Source organism: Convolutriloba macropyga, chromosome 3 (genome assembly GCF_964194025.1).
Source record: "Convolutriloba macropyga chromosome 3, txConMacr16.3, whole genome shotgun sequence".
Lineage (NCBI taxonomy): Eukaryota > Metazoa > Xenacoelomorpha > Acoela > Convolutidae > Convolutriloba > Convolutriloba macropyga.
In genome coordinates, this window is record NC_134470.1 from 13659698 (window position 1) to 13672957 (window position 13260).

At 44.5% G+C, this 13260-nt stretch overlaps 1 protein-coding gene across 1 annotated transcript in view; it reads left to right on the top strand.

Moving 5' to 3' along the window:
• LOC142336540 (uncharacterized) overlaps nucleotides 1–13260 on the top strand; it is a 60095-nt gene that overhangs the window by 15332 nt on the left and 31503 nt on the right. Inside the window, exon 5 of the mRNA XM_075385448.1 lies at nucleotides 388–682. Within this exon, the coding sequence (XP_075241563.1) occupies nucleotides 388–682 (295 nt within the window). The remainder of the gene's footprint in view (nucleotides 1–387; nucleotides 683–13260) is intronic.

A 13260-nucleotide genomic window follows, 5' to 3' on the forward strand; every position in this document is an offset into this window, starting at 1 on the left:
GGAACTTTAAATTTTATGAACATTTGCTAGTTTAATAGTGTGCATCAATAGTGTGCAGCAAGATCAATAGTGTGCATCTCAGTAGTGCCAAACTTATATGCCCTAATTCTTGAGTATTAATTTTAAGTTTTTGATTTGGAATATCAATTTTGAAAAAGCTCTTTTAGGGCGTTTTCCTTATAGATCGTATGTGTCATAAAATTGACAGTCCGAATCTGACCCAAAAAGTCTAGTGGTCTATTAAAGGACTGGTGGCCAATCTGTCTATCTTATTTCTTTAGTTGTTTCTGTTCATGGAAGGCCACAGGCTTCTATCGCGGCTATTTTCCTGCAATCTGCCGGCTATGTTCTAATACGCCAGATATTGATAGATTTACTCTTTTTCAGGCAAAAGCTTTGATCACTCCGGTTGAGAAGAATAAAGAGTACATAATAATGTACGCTGGTCTCTACGTCATCAAGGGTGCAAATCCAGACAGGTACCTGATCGTAGGCATGCAGATGATCCGATTCACAGTCAGAGACAGTTTCCTCATAATCCCACTGATACTTCTCGCTGTTCCTCTTTTGATTGCAATTCCTATCCGCATATACAGAGCTGTGTCTGGGCCGAAGGATTCGAAAAGGCAAGAGAGGATGTTGGCACGGAAGAACAGAGCTGGAATGGTCGCGGAGGAAGAAGGTCTACATTTTTATTTCAATTCCCGATTTTTTTTGAAAGTTTTGAGTGATTTGCTATGTTTTATAAAACTGACATTTTCTAACGTCATAAATGAAATTGTTGATGGCCTTCGTTATTGACATTTTGACCCATATCTTAGGAATATGAGGAAATAGGCATTTCTTGGACGGAGTTAGAAACGTAAATAAAAACGTGGTTTTCAATTTTAGTAATGTGGTCTTTAAACAGTAGGATGGTTTGGTACTCTCAACACCCAGGGCCTTATTATTAGAATATGCTTTTCTGATGTCAAAAACGCTACGGAAGCTACATTAAAAATTGATAATGCCAAAAGTTCTACTGCTTAAATGGCAATACTGGCTCACATTTAAAAATGACGATGCGAGAGCTTTATTATTGTAGAATTTCGTATTTAGACTAGGTTAATAGGCGGGGAGACACTACCACCCGAAATCCTAACTTGAAAGGTTTATTTTGGTGGAAAGGTTTTCTACAAAGTTTACTCACGGTGTCCCCGGCTTGCTCTGTCTCCGGCTCAGAATCAACTCGGTTGCTCAAAGATAAATTGATATAATTTGATAGTATAAATCAACAGAATCAAGAATAAATCAATTTGGGTTTTAAGCAACAGAAATTAATTCAAATTAAGATAATGGAATTTATCACAAGATCCCAAACTCTCTAAATCAAACTGAGTAAGTAAAGTTATCTGCTCTGATATCAGCCTCACGAATCTCTCGTTCTTGGCTCTCGATATTCTTTACAAAAGTCTTTCTTCTATCAAGAAAGACCAACTTCACTTCACAACAGCTCTTCTCTCTCTCTTTTTTATTACTTAAGTTGAACTCCTCTACGATGTCAGAGTTATTTGGAGCCTTCTATAGCTCTGCTGCCACAACAACAACCATGTTGGTTTACTCCCTCTTGGCAACTACTCGAATCACGACGTATTACAACGCGTGAACAACAACTTTGTTCAAACCGCTGCTATGGACAACAAATGGTCCTCACTTACGTAGAGTTCGTTATGACTTTAAAAGAACAATTGAATGACCTGAACGCCTTCTTTATACATTGCTGACTTCTACTTAATCTATTCAAACTAACACAAAAGCCGTATCAGACTCATGACGCTACCAATTAATCAACCGGTCAAACTATGAACTCAAGAATCTAAGCCTTATTTGGAAGTCTAAAGTTCCCCCCATGGTATCTCTAAAACAAATTCCCTGGAATTGACAACAGCGGAACTTGCCTCAAGGTATGCACTAACTCCCTATCAAGTTTGAGCATGTTGAGGTAAATTCCGAATCATAACTAACTTTTATAAATTCGGTCACCCCCAGAAAATCACTATTTTACCTACTCAACTTTCAAATCCACCTTAATTTGTCCCACCAACATTCGATTCACCAAATGGTGTTCAAATGCAAGCCATTATAGATGCTAACAACTTGTTTAGGACCGATTTTTGAATTTCAAGTTGTATCCATTTTTATCGCGACATTTTGCGAGAAAAAGTAGGTTTTCACAAATTTTACACTCCTCCCTTCTAGACTATTATTCTCCCGAATAATTGCTAAACTTAGAAAAAGACTACTCACTATACTCATACTACCTTGACCCCCTGTCCCATTCGCTTTAATTTGATTTTAATAATAATATACTATAGAATTTAGGATCAAATCAGCCTCTTTTCCACCAATCGTGAAACTTTAGCTGACAAAAACGCAGTCATCTTCGCTGGAAATAGACTCTAGTTCAAAAACTCCTCCACTCTCCGACTCCGTCGATAGCTCTTCGAAGTAGGAGGAGTAGCTGGTAAGCCTGTCGGTAGACCCCACCCTCAGCGAATCGATACTCTCTGAGCCAACACTTGGATGGAAGGAACTAGCTCCATCGCCCTCCTCTGCAATCTCACCGGAATTGGCCGACCAATCCTTCGATAGGAAGCCCCTCAGCTCGTGCCATGGGCCACTCCCCTCCTCCAGAAGGACAAATCAACCGTCTTCCCTCAACTCCACTATCAGATAGTGGAAGGACACACGGATCATTTTGATTCGTAACCTCAGTCCCAACATAAAGGACTCCCACACCCATTTCTCCTCATCCTCGAACTCATCCGGATGGTATTCGGGGATCACCGGGTACATTGTTAGATCCATCACGAACGGGCGTTGGCTGTTATAATTTCACTCTTCAACTTTCTGAAGCCTAAGTTACTGAACTTAGCGTTACGATAAAGAGAACCAAAATGAATTGTCTACTTTCTGATTTTCTCATTCTCCACACAGTTTATCCTCTCCTCGGTCACTTACACCAGTTTCGTTCTTCTTGAATCTCATTAGTCTTTAGTAATTGCTTGCAGAACAATCAACTCAAAGCTGAATAGAGCTCATTAGTTTTCAACAGCAAAAAAATGAACAGAAATCACTTCTTTGTACAACCAACGCGTGCTTATTTTGACTTCTACTGTTTAAATATCTCATTGTTCCAAAGCTTTCATTGTAAACAACACCTTAGATCTTATCACAGCAAAACAAATACAAATGACCGACACCAACTATTACATTCCGGCGTTAGAAACTTTGGTTGGGGAGGGATTTTCTAATATTCAAATTCAGGAAAGTCCCACAAATTATTACGAGTTTACTATTGTCATTGACCCTGACTCAATTGATAGCTTAATGTTCAGCACATACGAGACTTACGAATTTCTCAGCTTGGTCGAAGGCCTATTTAATTCGGGTCAGTTGAATAGCTCGTGGGATGTCATAAGCTTACTAGATGATCTGAGACCACGAGTTGTGTTCCCCAACCGCAGAAAGGAATAATCCTTGCTCGCCTCCCCCTATATTTCAACCCTCTAATCCATACTTACTTCTTCCTTTACTCTTGTAGCCTTACCGATGCTTACGTATCTTATATACTTAAAATATTTTAGTTTTTCTCCCTTTTATCCATCGATCAGTTTTCGAGAGTTTGGGATTTTCAAATAAGATCATATAGATCTCGTATATACAAGTAACACTACATAAAAAAAATATTTACAATGAAGCGCAGTCTTATACCCATTCCGCCTAGAAGTTAAAGGGGGGGTTGTAAAAACCCATTGGAGTTACCCTGCATACTCCCTAAAACAATTGATATCAATTACTGCATTGGTGGGGGGGGGGGGGGGTTGTTCTAGTCTGGCGCTTCAATTCTTTTTATCTATATACAATGAAAGTAACAAGTAATACTCTAATTAAACACTAGAATGAAAGGGTGATTAAGGCCTACCACATAAGAAGTCGAAGTCAGAGTGATCAAGGTCAAAGTATACAAGCTTAAGTCTGAGTATTATCCACTAGTACAGGAACCGGTTGCTTCTCATAACTCCCCACCACGCAATTGTTCACCAGGTGAGAAAGACCTCTCCTGGGGTAGCGACACTCTCTTCACTCTCATGCCCATTCCCGTGCTTGTGTCACGTCTTGGGGTCTCCGACATCGACGCCGGCGAGATAGCCGCCTCATTCAGTTCGAAAATCGAGTTGAAGCTGGGTGGAGCTCCAAGAGGTGGTGAAAAGCCAGGTTGACCGGTGCCAGGTCTCGATGAAAAGTCAGCACTGTCATCTCGGGGTATCCTCGACCACGGAAAGCGGTTCCTTTGTTGTCGGAAAAGTCTCTTATACAGCGGGGCGGGGTTCTTCATACAAGATCGATAGAAAAGGTATGCCATGAAGAACAGGACTATGGCTAATAAGAACCACACCACAACATTGGCTGGTCGGCTATGATATGCACTCCAATGAAAAGGCATGTGTTGGTTAATAATTCCTTCGGCAAAAGGACGAGAGATCCGCTCCATACTTTCCTCGTCCACAGTCTCTTCGGGCAATTCGATCAGGTTAAGTCTTAGAACCTCTAGCATTTCTCCATGAGCCTGATCACGAAAAGCATTGGGGATCTCTGCTCCTACTCTTTCGGATTCCACTTTCATTAGCGTAGCAAATAGGGTGCGCAGCAAAGGATGTTGCTGGATATTGATCATCATTCCGCTGCTGTACTGACATGTCCTGGGGTCCGGGTACAGAATTAGAGTTCCACTGGGGTTCTCAAATCGTCCATCGCAAGGTGGCCGGAGCAAACAGCTACGACATCCAGGAACTGGGTAACCAGTTTGCTTCAACCCATGAGTAAAATTGAAGAACTTGTAGGCAGAAGACCTCGCTGTAACCAAGTAAGTCGAATCGTCTAAGTAGTCCGCTGTTGGCTCCTCTGGTAGTACAACAACTTCCTGCGGGCACAGCTTCAGGGCGGCGGCAGGTAAGTCAAAAAACAAGCTGGATAGACAAGTGGCTTCACTCGTTCGGGACATTGAGAATGGTTTCAGACACAACTTCAGACGGTTAGTTCCTACACAGTGCGAATTAATTTTCTCTTCCGACACTTCAGCGAAATGGTCTCTTCTCTCCGAAACTAAAAGGTGAGACTTTCGGAACAAATATTGGGTTGCCGTAACTCCATCGTCAATAGGTTGGGGCAACGCCACAGCTCGATAGACATGGTACAATCCGCTAGTGTGATGAAGAGGGATATTTACGAGTACGTTAATCCCCGTGGTCGTTATCACTGTAGAATCCACTAGCTCAAATCCGTAGTAGGTCATCAGCTCGGATCGAGGTATGGCTTCCCGCATCCTGTCTAGTTTCAAACCATCAAGGACCTTCTGCAATACTTCTGGGGGAATTAGGGTAGCTGGAATTAGTCCCCTTGTCAATGAAGACAACGCATCATCCAAAATGTATCCAAAGTTGTGCAACCCGATTTTGAAAGCAATAAGTTCCTCCCGCAGTGCGTTCAAAGCTTGCGAGTAATTTAGCATGGCCGTTGAAAATCGTGAAGCCTCCTGGTAGACATCGTGATGTTTCGAACTGACGCATAGCCGCTGGCCATCCAAAGCTCCGTCGGTTTCCTCCAACAACCGATTCATCGCATCCCGGATCATTTGGAAGTTCGCATTCGCATCGTGAGAAACCATTTTCAACTGGTTCTGGGTCTTGTTAAGTGAATGCCCAAGCAAATGAATCCGCTCCCCGGTTTCCAAAGTTATCGTCCTGACAGCTTTGTCAAGAAACTCTGCCTCCCGTCCTAACTCGTCAATTGCTTGCCTTCCTCCACAAAATCCAAAGAATGAGAAGTAGTGACAGAATCCCTGCTTGAGGACCGGAGCCAGAACGATGGCGGCCGCGGCTCCAATCAACAGTGGTTTCACCCATCGTCGCTCCCTACTGTGAATGTGTAAAGAACCATTGATGAACGTTTCGGCCCGTATCTTCATTTCTGCTAGCACTCGAGCAATGTCGTCCACTTCGTATTCTATACCCTTGAGTGCTATGTAAGTGACATTGATATAGCTCTGCGTCAGTTCCTTGTTTCCACAGATTCGTTGTTTGTAGTAACCGTTCCAGCGTTTCGCAAACTTGAATTGAAATTCTTGAAAGGCAACGTCTAGCTGGGTCTTGTTGATAGCCGGAAGAATAGGAAAAGGGATGGACACCCAAGTCGACTCCATGGCACTAGCTATGATTACTGGCGTCTCCGTGGTGAAAGCCGCTCCTGCCGTATGATTGAAAGAGATACCGTCCAGCTTCATTGCTTCCATCGGTCCCATCACCGCAATTGAAATCAGAATGAGGTTGAAAGTCAGCATTGTCCAGTTGAATGAATCCTAAACAGCCTGTCGTTAGTTGGGGTCGATAACTAAAAAGTGTTGCGTTAAGTTGTTAGTAGGTGGTAGTGCCTCCTCCCATTGCTATTAGTTATTCGTCAATACCCAGCCGAATGACTGGGCGGATCTCTCGTCTGGGTCGTCTTGCAGGTCCCGTATCTTGAGAGACTACTGTTACCTCCCTAGGTTCAGGAACACCCGATGGCTGGGCTTGGGCTAGTTGCCCTGGTTCACGAAGAGGTGACTCTACTCGTGCATCGTCAGCAGTTACTGGCGCTTCCAGCCTGCCCCCATCAGTTGGAATTTCCTCCGGTACCCTGGCTGGTTCCGTTACAACTTGCTCGTGAAACATTTCCTCCAAATTCGGCACGTCCTCCTCAACCCCTTCATTTCGTTCCCTTCTCTGTACAAGGCGTCGCATCCTGGCATTCTGCTCTGTTGGGCGTAGATCGAATCCCTCCTCTTCCCACTCGTCTTGATCTACGCCTGGATGTTCAAGAAACCCTTCGGACCTGGGAGCCGTAGTCCTCTTCTTTTCCTTTGGGCTCCAAGCATCGCCTTCCTCCAGGTACGGTTTGAGCATATTGTAGTGTAGTATCCTCCATTTTGCCATTTGACTTGGTTTCGCTACTTTGTAATTAACCTCCGATGTTCGTTCTAAAACTACATAAGGACCCTCCCACGGTAGGAAGAACTTCCGAGATTTTGCTTTATGCTTTGAGTAAACCCACACTTTGTCCTGCTTTTCATATGGTTTCCCATAGACTTTCTTGTGGTATTGATCCTTCTGCCTCCTCTGGTTTACTCCTAGAGATTCCCTAGCGGATGCATGAGCCTCTCTGAATAAGCGTGACAAATCCTCCGCAAAGCTGTCTCTTGTAAGTTCTTCGTCGTGGGGCTTTGGATAGAATAAGTCTATGGGGTACTGGCACTCCTGTCCATACACAAGGCTGTAAGGAGTTGCTTGTGTAGTCCTGTGAATTGTGGTGTTGTAAATAAAACTTAAATAGGGTAACAGTTTATCCCATGTTCGCGGGTTGTCCGCACAATACTTCGAGATGACATCGGCAATCACCCGATTGTGCCTCTCCACTTGCCCGTTGCCTTGAGGGTGATATGGTGAGGTCCTAGCTTTATCAATTTTCAACAGCCTGCAGACCTCCAGCATGAGCTCACTCCCAAAGTTCTTTCCCTGATCCGTGTGAAGTACGTCGGGTACACCAAATCGCAAAATCCAACTTTCCACAATCTCTTTTGCTACATCGGGTGCTTCAGTACCCTTCAATGGGACACTGACCACATACTTCGTGAACAAATCTGTCATGACTAATATGTGCTTGGCTCGCGTTTCGTTGGCCATCGTAACTGGACCCAAGATATCTGCTGCAACCGTGTGGAATCGTATCCCAACTTTAAATGGCACAAGTCCTCCAATCCTCTTTCTCCCAGCTGTAGTCCTAGCTGCACACGGCAGACACCAAGCTAGCTTCTTTTCAACATCTTGTCTCATGTGTGGCCACCAGAAACGTTGGCGGATTCTCCTTAACGTCTTCTCTACAGCAAAGTGCCCCCCACTGACTGGGGATGCGTGCAACTGATCAAGAATTTCCTTCCGGCCCACTACGGGAACAACGATTTGAAGTATTGGGGGTTTTCCGTCCCAGCAATACCATCGCCGGTAGAGGATGCCTTTCCTCACGGTGAGTTCGTTCCATCTAGACCAATATGCCAATACTTCGGGCCCATGCTGCACTGCTTCTTCTCGCGTCACTAAGTTGGAACCAAAACTCTCAAGATCTCCTCCCGGATTATAGGGGAGCCACAGGAAAACTCTGCTAATAGCTTCGTCCTCCTGCTGCATTTTCTCTACATCAGGCGTCTCTCTACTCCAAACTATTGCTTGACCATCCAGTGCATCTTCCTCCGAGTCGGCGCCTCCTCCCACTTCTTCTCGGATCATTCCACAGGATTCTCGGGTTCTTGCCAAAGCCACTTCTAGGGAAACAGGCTCAGGACAACTACCAGTCAATTCTTCTCTCTCCCCGGGAGCCCAGTCTGGTTCTTCTGACGTGCGTCTTGATAAACCGTCAGCATTGCCATGTTGATTGCCTGCTCTGTGCACAAACATGAAGTCAAATTCCTGAAGCTTCTGAATCATCCGGAAAGTCATCCCATCCGCGTCCTGTCGAAACATCCAACGCAAGCTGGCGTGGTCAGTTCTTAGGACGAATGGAACGCCCAACAGATATGGTCCGTACCACTTCAGGGCCTGTATTACCGCCAAAGCCTCTCTTTTGGTGGTCGAGTACATCATCTCTGTCCTGCTTAACACTCGTGACGAAAACACCAGGGGTCGATCCACTCCATTGATTTCGTTGGAAAGTACTGCCCCAATGCTAACATTACTGGCGTCAGTGTCTACAATGAATGAACCTGAATAGTCTGGGTACTGGAGAACGGGGGCAGTCACCAGCTCTAATCTCAACTGGTCAAAAGATGCTTGCTGAGCTGGGGTCCACTCAAATCGTGCACTCTTCTTAGTCAAATCATGCAAGGGTTTGGCGATGCTTGCAAAGTTCTTGATGAATCTTCGATAGTAGTTAGCAAATCCAATAAAGGACCGGACATCTCTCACTGTCTTGGGAACGGGCCATTCCTTAACTTTTGACGTCTTCTCGGGGTCGGGGGACGTTCCATCTACTCCGATGACGTGACCTAGGTACACCACCTGTCTCTGGAAAAGCTGACACTTCTTCGGCTTCAATTTTAAATTTGCATTACGTAACGTCACGAACACTTCTTCGAGATGCTTCAAGTGATCTTCTGCCGTCTTGCTATAGGTGAGGACATCGTCCAGAAAGATGAGATTAGTTTGGTAGAGACCCTGCTGAAATAGCTCGTTCATAAGTCGTTGGAAGGTTGCGGGCGCATTTGACAGGCCAAAGAGCATTCGGACGTACTCATAGAGACCTCCGTCTGGGGTAACAAAAGCGGTCTTATGTCTATGTTCGGCGGCTACAGGAACTTGCCAATATCCACTTGCTAGATCCACAGAAGAGAAAAATGCATTTCCTCTCAGAGCGTCAAACACTTGGGCTTGGTTAGGCATCGGATAGGCATCCTTCACAGTGACATCATTCAGTTTCCTATAATCCACACAGAACCTCCAGCTCCCGTCTTTCTTCTTCTGTAGTACGATTGGCGCACTATACGGACTTCTTGATGGCTGTATCACCCCTCTCGCTAACATTTTTCGAATTTCTTCCCGGATGATTGGTATCCTAGCTGGTGAGATTCGGTGTGGCGGTACCTTGATAGGCTTACTGCTACCCGTTTCAATCCGATGCTCGACCACGGCGGTAGATCCCAGCTCGGAATCATCCAAGGCAAACACGTCTCTGTATTTGATGACAAGGTCCCGCAGTGCTATCCAGTGATCTCCTCGTGCTTCCGGGGCACATTTCTTCAAAATTTGCTCGGCTTCCTGTTCAGGTGAATTTAGAGGAACAACATCTTCACCAGCTTGCATCTTGACCTCATCCCCTGAATTTAGACATAAGTTTTGTTGGCCTCTAATCGCCCCTTCAGCTAAGGTCTCCTCTTCCTCTTCTCTGTTAGGTCCTAAGTTGTCGTCATGCTCACCATCCTCATCGTAGATACTCCCAGAGGCCATCATAACCTCTACTTGGTCTTCCTTGCCAACTTTTTCCAGGATCTGGTGGACCGCTTCTCTCGTTTCGGCTTCATGTGTCGGCTTCGTGTTACCATTCTGCGAAGTTCCCCACAATTTTCCGCTGTTCAACGGTATTATAGCTGACTCCACTGGGGCTGTCCACAATTGGTTGGTCTGCAAATCGATTACACAATTATGCTTTTGAAGATCCCTGAGTCCGAGAATCATTTCCGTTTTGAGTCCGTCAATTATAAGGACTTCACACTCGTCATCAATACCACCCATTTTGAGATGAATTGTTGCTGATCCTGTAACGTTTACATACCGACCGTCAGCTGCCTCCAGTAGTCCACGGTACCGCATCAGTTTTCGCGGTTCCTTAAGTTGGTCAAATGTGGAAGATCTTATCATATTGGTTGAAGCTCCTGTGTCCACCAAAATCTCTATTGGAGTCCCATTTACCTCCCCCGTAACTGTAATACTTCCAGTTCGTTTGTCTGGTTCCCCCTTCACTGCAACTTTGGGTTTGAGAAACCGTGGTTCCGGTAGTTTGTTGACTGCTTCTATATCGTTTAAAGTGTCACGGTTATTAGTTGAATCTTGCTTGTTTTCGGCCGGGATGAAATCTTCTTTCCTAAATCCTTGGAGACTCCCGGCCCGTCTTAGTTTAAATGGTTCTGTTTTGGTTCGTTGCATTCCCGCGCGTAGTGTCCCATCTTAGATCAATTGTAGCAGCGGACTCCTTGCTTTAAGGTCCCAGACTGCTTCCTATCGGTGCTGCCAAAGTTCTGGCCGTAGCGGCTGGTTTCGGGGTACGGGTTGAACAATCGGCGCGGATTTCCGTCCTGATCTCCTGTTGTTTCTTTCGGTGGTCCGGGGATTACCGAATTGACAAATTTAGTCATCATTTCGGACATCCCTTTAATCATGTCTGCCTGATTCTTTACTTGTTTCTTCATCTCGTCCATTTCTACCTTCATCATGTCGGGTTCCATTTGTCCACTCACAGCTTGAACATGATGTCTTTCCACGAATTGGTCTGACTGTTGAAGGTACCTGGTGGTTGCCAACCGCCTGCGCTGCCTCATTCTGGATCCTCGACTGATTGCGTCGATGTTAAGGGCCCTATCAACAGCATCATTGAACGTGTTGGGGTCCTCCCGCAGAAGCAATTCCTGTATCTCTAGATCAAACAGCCCATCGATGAACTGCTCTCGGTTCATGTTATCCCTCGTAGCTGCATTCATGGTGGCATTGGCAATTTCCCCAAGCGACCTCACCCGTCTGGAGAACTCTCGAATATCCTCTTTCTCACCCTGGGCCAAGTTCTTGAACTCTGTTCTCGCTGTCCTCGGATTCCTGTAGGGTGACATCCTCGGGTCCAAGTACGTCATCATTCTTGCCAGAGTGGGAGCGGGTTGGTCTTGCTCCTGAACTCGATAGTGTCGGGGCATGGCATTAAACTCCTGCATCGCCCAACCAACAAGAAGGGTAGGTATTGTGCTTCGAGCCTGCTCATCCGTCCAACCATGTTTGTCCATGAGGTATGAAAAGTGGGCTTTCCATGAAAACCAATCGGGAAACAACGCCGACGGGAACTTTTCGGGCCTGCCAGCTGTGTTGTTAACCGCCAACTGGTTTTGAGCCACGACCACAGCCTCCGCAAAAAGCTGTCTTTCGTTTTCGTTCATTGCTTACTTATGAACACAGGACTTCTTCGTCACGAACGGAGCTCGGATTACTCTCCGTGCTCAACTGATTGTAAGTGTACTCGAAGAGAACCGGCCCACCCAGGAGCGCCACTGTAGAATTTCGTATTTAGACTAGGTTAATAGGCGGGGAGACACTACCACCCGAAATCCTAACTTGAAAGGTTTATTTTGGTGGAAAGGTTTTCTACAAAGTTTACTCACGGTGTCCCCGGCTTGCTCTGTCTCCGGCTCAGAATCAACTCGGTTGCTCAAAGATAAATTGATATAATTTGATAGTATAAATCAACAGAATCAAGAATAAATCAATTTGGGTTTTAAGCAACAGAAATTAATTCAAATTAAGATAATGGAATTTATCACAAGATCCCAAACTCTCTAAATCAAACTGAGTAAGTAAAGTTATCTGCTCTGATATCAGCCTCACGAATCTCTCGTTCTTGGCTCTCGATATTCTTTACAAAAGTCTTTCTTCTATCAAGAAAGACCAACTTCACTTCACAACAGCTCTTCTCTCTCTCTTTTTTATTACTTAAGTTGAACTCCTCTACGATGTCAGAGTTATTTGGAGCCTTCTATAGCTCTGCTGCCACAACAACAACCATGTTGGTTTACTCCCTCTTGGCAACTACTCGAATCACGACGTATTACAACGCGTGAACAACAACTTTGTTCAAACCGCTGCTATGGACAACAAATGGTCCTCACTTACGTAGAGTTCGTTATGACTTTAAAAGAACAATTGAATGACCTGAACGCCTTCTTTATACATTGCTGACTTCTACTTAAGCTATTCAAACTAACACAAAAGCCGTATCAGACTCATGACGCTACCAATTAATCAACCGGTCAAACTATGAACTCAAGAATCTAAGCCTTATTTGGAAGTCTAAAGTTCCCCCCATGGTATCTCTAAAACAAATTCCCTTGAATTGACAACAGCGGAACTTGCCTCAAGGTATGCACTAACTCCCTATCAAGTTTGAGCATGTTGAGGTAAATTCCGAATCATAACTAACTTTTATAAATTCGGTCACCCCCAGAAAATCACTATTTTACCTACTCAACTTTCAAATCCACCTTAATTTGTCCCACCAACATTCGATTCACCAAATGGTGTTCAAATGCAAGCCATTATAGATGCTAACAACTTGTTTAGGACCGATTTTTGAATTTCAAGTTGTATCCATTTTTATTGCGACATTTTGCGAGAAAAAGTAGGTTTTCACAAATTTTACAATTATTGTAGACAAAAAGATGAAAAGTAACTTGCTAACTCATTAAAAACGATCGGTGTCAAAGCCGATCGAATACTAAAATTCCTCCATATTGCTTAGAGGGGTTTTTTCTTCAAAATGGCACTATTAAAATTATCTTGTAAGTCTTTTGCACTATTTCGAATTCACAAAACCTCAGAAAAAGACCGATAGCAAAACACGTAATGTGCCCATAAATACCAAAGAGGAGTGTAGTAAAATGTC